The sequence below is a fragment of the Tupaia chinensis genome, unplaced genomic scaffold (assembly GCF_000334495.1).
Source record: "Tupaia chinensis unplaced genomic scaffold, TupChi_1.0 Scaffold147608_1, whole genome shotgun sequence".
NCBI classification, from domain to species: domain Eukaryota; kingdom Metazoa; phylum Chordata; class Mammalia; order Scandentia; family Tupaiidae; genus Tupaia; species Tupaia belangeri.
In genome coordinates, this window is record NW_006207460.1 from 309,869 (window position 1) to 321,417 (window position 11,549).

The window sequence follows — 11,549 nt, forward strand, 5'->3', positions numbered from 1 at the left end:
AGGAACAAACCCAAAAAGGATGAAAAAAACCCTGGCAAGTCTCTCTAAATGGGAACAATGGCTTCGAACAAGAATACTTAAAATTACAGAGTATGTGGGTCAGTTGATGGTGTGGAGGTAGAGACAGCTGGATCTCACATGGTCGACTATGCCCTTTGAATCCTGGACTCTGTGGCTTGGGGAGCACACTGGGAACATGTGAGTGAGTGAGTGCTCAAAATACTGAGAGGAGAGTGAAGGAGAAGGGACTCTGGCCTGGCCATCCCCCTTGGGAGTGCTATCTTGGTTTCTGTTTCTATTTCCAGCAAGTATAAATGCCCTACAGCAAAAATTTAAACAAAACAACAAAAAGAACTACAGAGTATGACTCAGTTTTTGTTAAGATTTTCCTTGGGGTCACCAGGTGGCATGGTGGTTAAGGAACTAGACTCCCACATGGCCTACCACAATCCGAATCCCGGATCCATTGGCTTGCTTATTTATTCTCTTTCTCTCTGTTGAGAGAGAATAAGTGCTCTATAGCAAATTAGGGGGAAAAATAGAATAAAAACAATAATAATAATAAATAAAATTGAATAAATAATATTTAATCTTTTTTTTTTTTTTTAGAGGTTTTTGCCATAGGGCACAGGGGCTTACCAAAGAGAGAGAGAGAGACAGTGAAAGGGAAAGTGAGAAATCACTTCCCAGGGGGTTTGGCCACATTGCAATCCAGTCCCTTCTCCTCCATTCCCCTCCTGGGATCATGGGCACACATTCTCCCTTAGGAGAATGTAGATGGTGAATATTATTAGAAAGAAATCTACTAGTTTCCTATTGTCAAACTGAGAGGGAATTAAAACACACAAATTCACTAAGCCCAGCCTAATGGCCCAGTTCATAGAGAACTGAACTGTAGTGCTAGAAGCCACGTGGCTAACCATGGGTTCTAATCCCCAGATTGACATGAAAATATGCTGGGCACATGTCTAAGATCCTCATAAATTGGAGAGCTAGAGAAAGGGGATTGCAGCAGGGTAAGACCCTGCTGAGTGTGTTCTCTCTTTTTCTCTCCTGCACACATATATACTATCATGAATAAAAATAAACCCTAGAAAAAAACTACAAAAATATTTAACTATTATTATAATGTTCTGACTTAGAACTCAAATTTATTCAAAGTTCCTGAAGCCCTGTTTCTGTGGAAAAAAAGAACATACAAATTGGAAGGAGACACAGATATCTTATCATATAATAGGAATGGCATTCTAGAGGTAATTCAAATTGTATATCAACTAATTTTTTGGACAGACTTGTGAAAGTAGCTGTGGGTACTTATGGCTAAACCAGGCTTAGATACAGGATCTGTCTCTGAACCATGACTCATGTGAGGGGTGAACATATCTCCTTTTACGGGTAAGCACAAATATATATAATCACTTGAGTTCTGAACATTATCCTATTACCACTTTAGCAACCTACCTGTGACTGGCAATCATCTTCCAGACTGGCAGGAGAGTCTTCTTAAATAGCAAATGATCCTGAATAGGGTCACCATGGCTTAGATCAGTACTACAGGATAAAACATGACAAAAGAGACAGTAATTCACAAAGGGTATTTTATCTTCTTCATGTGGGTAATGAGATTTTCTTAAAGACTTAGCACTCCAAATTAACACCTGAAGGACTATAACACCCATGGTCCATTTTTCCCAATTGACAAGTTTTCTATTTACTCCAAAGTTAAACATCATGTTTTACTTCCCACTTTATACACTGCATTATTTCCTCTAAATGGGTTCTTGTCACATCTTAGCTTTCACACCTCTATTTTGCTTTATGTACCACACAATCCGTATCCATTTGAGCACCATAACTCACATCTAATTATCTTTCTCCAATCTGAGTTCTCCACATAACTATTCATTTTCATTGTGTAGTATCTCATCTGCATCTAAATCACCTGTCACAAAAACATTAACTTCATTATGTCTACAGTCAACTTATTCTTATATGCTATTAGTTACAGGGCCTGTATCAGAATAAGGCATTTAAAGCCAAAAACAAAATTCTTCCTTTGTTTCTAGCAGTCAACCAAAATTAACAATAGCTCCTTGGTACTGGTGTTATAATCTTGTTCATACATCCACCTAAAAGATATTCAATATTTTCAGTGTATAAAAAGGACATGTTAGGCTCCGTAATATTTTTTTCTTTCTTTCTTTCTTTTTTTGTTTTGAGAGATTTTTTGTGATTACCAGAGAGAGAGAGACATACACACACACACAGAAACAGAAAGTGAATAATCGTCCCCTGGGGGGATAGCCATGCTGCAATCCCTTTTCCTTCATTCTCCTCTCAGGATTTTGGGTAGGCATACACGTGCCCAGCATGATTTTCAAGATGGCCGGGTCCAGGACTCGAACTGTGGTTGACCACATGGGACTCCAGCACCTTAATCACTATGCCACCTGTTGGCTCCATGCTCTGTACCAACCAACTTTGCCATAAATATTTTTTAAAATAATCACCTGGTTACCTTAATTTCTACCTATTTGGAAATACATGCCAAGTAACTACAAGTAAAAATGTAGGAGTGGAAGACTTGGAGTAGTACTCCAAAAGTTTTACCTCTCTTTACACCTGAGAATCAGTACAAACTAAGGGATAAGCCAGAGAAAAGGGACCTAGAGTATGTCTTTTTTTTTTTTGAAAGAGACAGGGATACTGAGAAATAACCCCTGGGGGAATGGTCACACCACAATATGTTCTCCTCCATTCGGAGACAGAGATCCTGAGAAATCACCCCTTGTCGGGATGGCCATGCCACAGTATCTTCTCCTCCATTCTCCTCTCAGGATTTTGGGAATGCATGCACATGGTGTAATTTTCAAGTCACCAGCAGTTGCTCATTTAATTGTCCAGTACTTTAACCTTAACCACCACAACATCTGTTGGCCCTGGGAATGTTTCCTTTTTTTTTTTTTTTTTTTTGGTAGAGATTTTTGTTATAGGGCGCATGCATTTGTCAGAGACAGAAATAAACAGACAGAAAGGGAGAAATCATTCCCTGGGAGGATGGACACACTACAATCCCTTCTCCTCCATTCTCCTCTCAGGATCTTGGGCATGCATACACACGCACCTGCATGAACTGTAAGTCTCCAGATCCAGGACTCAAACCACAGTCAACTACATGGGAATCCAGCGATGTAACCATTACGCCATCTGCTGCTCCCGAGAATATCTACCTTTTTTTTTTTTTTTAAGAATTATTTAAGTTAACTTTATTTATTGATTGATTCATTCATTTTAATTTGACCAGAGAGGGACAGAGAGAGTGAGAAAGAGAGGGAAAGTGAAAAAGCAAGCTGTCAGGTCCAGGACTCGAACCGCAATCAGCCATGTGGGAGTCCAGTGCCCTTAACCACCACACCACTAACTAGCCCCATAATGTCTATCTTTTTTTAAAAAAAGAATTATTTTATTTAACTTTATTTATTTACTTAATTTGACCAGAGAGGGACAGAGTGAGAGAGAAAGTGAGAAAGCAAGCTGTCAGGTTCGGGACTTGAACCGCAGTCGGCCATGTGGGAGTCCAGCACCCTTAACTACCACGCCACCTGATGGTCCCCCCAAGAATGTCTATCTTTTAAAGTAGCTTTAAACTTTCCTCCTAATAACAAGAAAACTCGATTTTGTTAGTGTGTGTGTATATGAGGAGTGGGAGGGAGTAATGTGTATGGGCCTTTTTTTTTCCCCGACTTTTCTATAGGGTGCATGCACTCACCAGAGAGGGACAGACACACAGAGACAGAGCAGAGGATGGCCATGCCACAATCCCTTCTCCTTCATTCTCCTCTCAGGATTTGGGGAATGCATACACATGCACCTATATGTTTTAAGCCGCCAGGTCTGGGACTCATATAGCAGTCAGCCATATGGGATACAGCAACTTAACCACCACACCACCTGTTGATCATGTTTTTAAACAGGGTATTGCTGTCATTATCCTCCTGCCTCAACGTCTCAAGTAACAGGGACTATTAGGTGCATGTCCAGCATTTTTTTTTAAAAGAGATTTTTTGCTATAGGGTGCATGTGCTTCCTGGAGAGTCAGAAACAGAAAGTGAAAAATCGCCATCTCAGGGAAGATGGCCACACCACAATCCCTTCTCCTCCATTCTCCTCTTGGGATTTTGGGCATGCATGCATATGGTCTTGGCATGAGTTTGAAGCTACTGGGTCTGGGACTCAAACCAGGGTAGGCCATGTGGGAGTCCAGTACCTTACTCACTATACTACCTGCTGGTGCCCCCCTTTAAATACATATGTCAATCTTACAGTAGCACTGTTATTTATGTCATTAATTTTAGTTAGTTTTTATTTTTAATTTTATGCTTGTTATAGAGTGTGTACTCACCAGAGAAAGACAATGAGAGTGAGTGAGTTGGGGAGAGTGAGAAAGCAACACCCAGGGAGTATGGCCACACCACAATCTATTATCCTCTCAGGATTTTTTAAAAAATTTTTTTGTCTTTTTAAAGAATTATTTTATTTAACTTTATTTATTTATTTATTTATTTATTTATTTTAATTAGACCAGAATGGAACAGAGTGAGAGAGGAAGGGAGGAAGCAAGCTTCCAGATTCGGGACTTGAACCACAAGTTGGCTATGTGGGAGTCCAGCACCCTCAACCACCACCCCACCTGTCAGCTTCTCCTCTCAGGATTTTGAGCATCCATGTACACGTGTCTGGCATGTCTCTCAAGTTGCTAGGACCAGGATTCAAACCATGCAGTCAGTCATCTGGGATCCAGCCACCTACCAGGCCACTGGCTAGCTTACTTGCTCTCCTTTTTAAGATGGTTGAGCAATCTGAGGCTGGCAGGTGGCATGGGGGTTAGAGGCTGGATTTCCCACATGACTGACTATGGTTTGAGTCCTGGACCTACCAGCTTGCTTTCTTGCCTTCTCTCTCTCTCTCTGTCTCTCTCCAGTGAAACTGAAAAAATAAGAAGAAGAAATGGAATTGAATAAATAATTATTTCAAAAAAAAAAGAAAAAAAGATGGTCAAGGAACCAAATCAAGCCTCCTGTGTGGACTGAGCCTGCCAAGAGATAGTATCTAATACTTCTACTATAATTGAGCCAAGAACTCAGCTTCATAGCTCCACTGAAGATATCTAGTCAACTAAGATTAATTATCATTATCTGTTGCTTTCTTTTAAGTTTTTGCTATAGGACACATGTACTTGCAAGAGAAAGAGAGAGAGAGATTAAAACAAAAACAAAAACAAAAACAAAAACAAGAAATTGGGGCCAGCAGGTGGCATGGTGGTTGGGGCTCTAGACTTCCACATGGCTGACCATGGTTCAAGCCCCGACCTGGTGGCTTTTTCTCTCTCTCTGGTAAATGCACTTGCACTATATCAAATTAAAAAAAAATAATGATTAAAAATGAAATTAAATAATTCTTTAAAAACAAAATAAAACAAAAAAGAAAGTAAGAAATCACCCCCCAGGGGATAACCATGCCACAATTCCTTCTCCTCCATTCTCCTCTTGAGATTTTGGGCATCTATGCATATATACATGCCAAGCATGTTTTTCAAGTCACTGGGTCTGGGACTTGAACCAATCAGGCAGCCATGTGGGATCGAGCCACCTTAATCACCACACCACCAACTGACCCTCTTTCTTTTTATAATTTTATAAAGATAATAATTTATATATATATATATTTTTTTAAATCTTAACATAATTATAATAATATGTATTATATAATCTCATACCCCAATGAGATATGGTCATGTTGCAATCTCTTCTCCTCCATTTCTCCATTCTGTCAGAACTTAGGGCATGCATGCACACACACCCAGCCATGATTTTGAAGTTGCCAGAGCTGGGATTTAAATACTGGTCGGCCATGTGGGATTACTCCCTTAACTCCTAGGTATTGAGCTGCCCAATATCTACTGCAATCTAGTGAAGATTTTCATGTTTAACCTAAATTCTAAGATAAAGGTGTAGAGCACGGCATCTAAGAGGCTGAACTAACAGAAGATAAGACATCTTAGATTGCAGGGCTGGCCTGGTTAAGATGGTTGACTTGGGAACCAGCAGTTAGCGTAATGGCTATGTCGCTGGACTCCCACGTAGTCGACCGCAGTTCGTGTCCCAGACCCGGTGGCTTAAAACTCACGCCGGGCGCGTGTGCGTGCATGCCCAGGATCCCGAGAGGAGAATGGAGGAGAAGGGATTGCGGCGTGACCATTCCCCCTGGGGGGTGATTTCTCGCTTTCTGTCTCTTTGTCTCTCTCTGTCTGTCTGGCGAGCGCACGTGCCCTACAGTGAAAATCTCTCCAAAAAAAAAAAAAAAAAGAGGGTTGACTTTACAGTGTGTCCTGGACCTGGCAACTCAAAAAACATACTGGGCATGTGTGCATACATGCCCAAAATCCCAAAAGGGGAATGGAGAAGAAGGGATTGCAGCATGGCCATTCCCCCAGGGGTTCTTTCTTACTTTCTCTCTCTCGACCAAGCACATGCATCCTATAGCAAAAACTAAGGAAAAAACAAAAAAAAACCTTAGATTGCAGACTCTCTATTCTATGTGTAGTCAAGATAGGTCATCTCAGTACTGTATGCTCATACTTATACAGGGAGTGTGAAAAAGCAAATAGGGGCACCAGCAGATGGCATAATGGTTACATGTTGTTGGACTCCCATGTAGTCGACCGTGGTTCAAGTCCCACGGTGGGCATATGTGCATGCGTGCCCAAAATCCTAAGAGGAGAATGGACAAGAAGGGGTTGGGTGTGGCCATTCCCCCCTGTGTGTGTGGGGGGGAGGTGATTTCTTGCTTTCTGTCCTCTGTCTTTCCCATGAGTGTATACACCATATAGCAAAAATCTCTCTTAAAAAAAAAAAAAAAAAGGAAAGAAAAAAAAAAAAAAAGCAAATGGGGCCAGCTAGATGGCAGAGTGGTTAAGGCACCTGGATCCCACATGGACAACTATGCGGTTTGAGTCCTGGACCTACTGGCTTGAAACACACACCAGGAGCATATATGTATGCCCAAAATCCCAAGAGGAGAATAGAGAAGGGACTGTGGCACGGTCATCCCTCCCAGGGGTTGCTTTCTCACTTTTCCTCTCTCTCCAGTAACCATATGTGTCCCATAGTAAATTAAAACAACAACAACAAATGAAGCCATTCTCAAAAAAAAAAATTCATGGTTCAACTATATACCTTAAACAATAGAACATTAGAATAACTATTCATTTTGCCTTCCCACAGATAATGTGGGTAAATCTAGGATGTAGTGAATAAAGAAATAGTTCCTCCTATATTCCTTTTTTTTTTTTTTTAGGAGAGGTTTTTGCTATAGGGCACGTGCGCTCGCCAGACAGACAGAGACATAGAGACAGAAAGCGAGAAATCACCCCCCAGGGGGGATGGTCACGCCGCAATCCCTTCTCCTCCATTCTCCTCTCGGGATCTTGGGCACACACGCACACGCACCGGGCGTGAGTTTTAAGCCACCGGGTCCGGGACACAAACCACGCCTACATTCTTTTTTTAAAAATGTTTTAAAAGTATATTTAATTTTATTTATTATTATTATTTTAAAATTTGCTATAAGGCATGTATACTCATCAGAGAGAGATGAGAGAAAGAGAAAAAGAGAGGCAGGGAAGTGAGAAAGCAAGCCACCAGGTACAGAATTTGAACTGTGGTCAGCCAGGTGGGAGTCCAGTGCCTTAACCACCACATCACCTACTGGCCCCAGTTCATCCTATATTCTGTTGACAGATAGAGCAGGCCCAGAAGAAGAACTATTATTTATTATCATTAACAAAAATAACTTTGTTCAGGAATTCACTAACAAAAGAAGGATTCTATAATGTGCATTTTAGTCCCTAAATTATCTGTTAAAAAAATTAGATTACATAAACAATTTTCCAAGATAGGTGAAAAAGAAATAAGAACATAAACTTCAAATAATCTTTTTGTTTTTAATTTTGGCAAAGGGTACATGCACTCACCAGAGAGAGGGAAAGCAAGAAAGCAGTCTCCATGGAGAATGGTCATACACCACAATCCCTTTTCCTCCATAGCTCCCTCCTCTCAGAATTTTGGGCACATGCACACATGTGCCTGGCATGCTTTTCAAGCCGCCATGTCCGGGATTCAAACTATGCAGTCAGCTATGTGGGGTCTAGCTGCCTTAACCACCAGTCTTGGCTCAAAAATAATTTTTAATTTCAAGTTATAGGAGTTGTTTTAGTACTTTTAAAAGAGGTACACTGTATATTACTAAACTAAAGGGACAGTCTAACTGCAATGCTTCTGAAATAAATGTAATTAGGAGGATTACTTGTTTTCTGTTTTTTGTTTTTGGAGAGGTTTTTGCTATAGGGCACGTGTGCTCGCCAGAAAAACAGAGAGAGACAGAAAGCAAGAAATCACCCCCCCCCAGGGGGGATGGCCGCACCGCAATCCCTTCTCCTCCATTCTCCTCTCGGGATTTTGGGCACGCATGCACACGCGCCCGGCATGTTAAACCACCGAGTCCAGGACTCGAAACGTGGTCTACTACATGGGAGTCCAGCAACATAGCCATTACGCTCACTGCTGGTCCTAGGAGGATTACTTGTAAAAGAGATATTTTCTAAAGAGGATTTTGCCATAGGCGCATGTGATCACTGGAGAAAGAAAGAGACAGGGACAGTAAGAAGGAAAGTGAGAAATTACCCCCCAGGGAAGATGGCAACAGTGCAGTCCCTTTTGCTTCTGGGATCTTGGGCATGCATTCACAAATGCTGGGAGTGATTTTCAAGTCACCAGAACTTGAACCATAGTCAGTTATGTGGGAATCCAGCACCTTAAGCACCACGCTACCTGCTGCCCCCACATTCACACCAACCCCCTCAAAAGAGATTCTTTCCTTTTTGGAGTTTTTTTTTTTTTGCCATAGGGCATGTACAATAACCAGAGAGAAAGCGAGAAATCACTCCCAGGGGAGATGGCCCTGCTGCAATCCCTTCTCCTCCGTTCTCTTGGGATTTTGGGCCCACACAGGCACACCTGACCTGACTTTCAAGCCATTGAGTCCTGGACTTGAACTGTGATTAACTACATGGCAGTTCAGTGATGTAACCATTACACCATCTGCTGGTCCCCCAAAAGAGATTTCTTTCTTCCTTCCTCCCTTCCACCTTCCCTCCCTCCCTCCCTCCCTCTCTCTCCCTCTCTCTCCCTTTTTTTTGAGAGAGATTTTTGCTATCTTACACATGCCCTCGCCAGAGAGACAGAAAGTGAGAAGTCACCCCCCCCCGGGGGGGGGGGGGAGCCACAATCCCTTTTCCTCCATTCTCCTCTTAGGATCTTGGGCATGCATGCACACGTGCCTGACATGAGGTTTAAGCCACTAGGCCCAGGACCCAAACTGTGGTCAACTATGTGGGAGTCAGCAACATTACCATTACACCATCTGCTGGTCCCCCCAAAGGAGATTCTTTCTTTTTTCTTTCTTATTTACTTATTTGAGAGATTTTTGCTATAGGGTGTGTGCGCTTGCAAGAGAAACAAAGACAGAAAACGATAAATCACTACCCAGGGGGGTTGACCATGCCTCAATCCCTGCTCCTTCATTCTCTTTTCAGGATTTTGGGCATGCATGCACATGCACCCACTGTGAGTTTTAAGCCACCAGGTCCAGGTCTCAAACCACAGTTGACTATGTGGGAGTCCAGGAACATAACTATTACACCATCTGCTGATTCAGAAAGAGATTCTTAACGGTGATGAAACAAACTTGTTTTGTAACAGGAAAGCATGTACAATTTTTTCTTTGTTTTCTTTAAGTTTATTTATTTCTTCTATGAGCAAGAGAAGACAGAAGAGAACGACAGAGAGACGGTAGCCAGAATAGGGTCTTGATGTTACGATCTATCCCCAGCATTCAGCCAAACCCAGATTATGGGTATGTACATGTCAAGCATACTGAGAGGTTTCTGGACACAAATTCAGAATGTTGCCATATAAGTTGGTCTTAAAGAGCACAACTGCTCTATCATACAGTCTCCTAGACTTCTAGTCATATGATGTTAAAATTGCATTTAATTCAGGACCAGCAGATGGCATAAGAGTTACATCATTGGACTCCCACATGGCCAACCATGGTTCAAGTCCCAGATCCTGAAGCTTGAAAATCAAACATAATGCATGTGCATGAGCGGCCAAGATCTGGGGAAGAGAATGGAGAAGGGATTTTGGCATGGCCATTTGCCCTGGGGGGTGACGTCTCACTTTTCCTCTCACTGTCTCTGTATCTCTCTCTCCAGTGAGCACACACACCCTCAGGCAAAAACCTCTGAAAACAAAAGTTGCATGTAATTCTATTGATAGTGTTTTCTAAATGTAATTTTAGTGTTTTCTAATTTCCTTTTTCTTCTTTTCTTTTTTTTTTTTTGGAGAGATTTTCACTGTAGGGCGCGTGCGCTCGCCAGACAGACAGAGAGAGACATAGAGACAGAAAGCGAGAAATCACCCCCCAGGGGGGATGGTCACGCCGCAATCCCTTCTCCTCCATTCTCCTCTCGGGATCTTGGGCACGCACGCACACGCGCCCGGCGTGAGTTTTAAGCCACCGGGTCCGGGACATGAACCGCGGTTGACTACGTGGGAGTCCAGCGACATAGCCATTACGCTAACTGCTGGTTCCCTAATTTCCTTTTTCTTAACTTATAAAAGTAATTGATTTGGGGGCTGGCAGGTGGCATGGTGATAAGGGTGCTGGACTCCTTCATGGCCGACCATAGTTCAAGTCCCAGACCTGATGGCTTGCTTTCTCGCTTTCTCTCTCTCTCTCTCTGTCCTTCTCTGGTAATAAAAAAAACCAGTTATGATAAATAAAATAAAATAATTATTTTTAAAAAATTTATTTCATGTTAACATATTCAAATAGACATTAACAGAAGTATGAATTTTAACAACCTTAGATAAAAATCTGTACTTACAGCTTTGAGGAGGTAGCATGACTGAAAAGGATATCCACCAGGGGAGTCTCTTGGATGCTGAAGCCATCATCACACTCACCTGAAGGGGAATGGTCTTCCATTTCTGACACATACCCTTCACTTTGGTCTTCCTCTTTAGAGTCTTGTTGAACCTCCCCCTGAGAATGCCAGCAAACACCGAAAATTTTAGAAAAAGATTTACTATTGGGCTATTTTCTGGTCTGGTGCTTAAGAGAGTCAGCTCTCACATGGCCAACCCACATGGTTCAAATCCAAGACCTGTGGCCTGAAAAACATCCCAGGCATATGTACATGCATGCCCCAAATCCCAACAGGATGGAGAAATGAAAAAGAAGGGATTGTAGTGTGACCACATCCCATTAGGGAGTACTTTCTCCCTTTTCCTTTCTGTCTGTCTCTGGTGAGCATATGTGGTGCCCTCTAACAAATTTTTAAAAATGAGAGAGAGGCCGAGCGAGCGAGGCGGCGGCGGGTGGAGTAGGCCCTGCGCCAGCCCACCCGGGCCCAGCTGCGGGTCTCC

At 42.3% G+C, this 11,549-nt stretch overlaps 1 protein-coding gene across 1 annotated transcript in view; it reads right to left on the reverse strand.

The window, feature by feature from the left end:
- Positions 1-11,549, reverse strand: part of BRD8 (bromodomain containing 8) — a gene marked incomplete in the record, with an annotated part of 76,911 nt that overhangs the window by 12,725 nt on the left and 52,637 nt on the right. Inside the window, 2 exon segments of the mRNA XM_027768838.1 lie at positions 1,463-1,551; positions 11,009-11,166. Of these exon segments, the coding sequence (XP_027624639.1) occupies positions 1,463-1,551; positions 11,009-11,166 (247 nt within the window).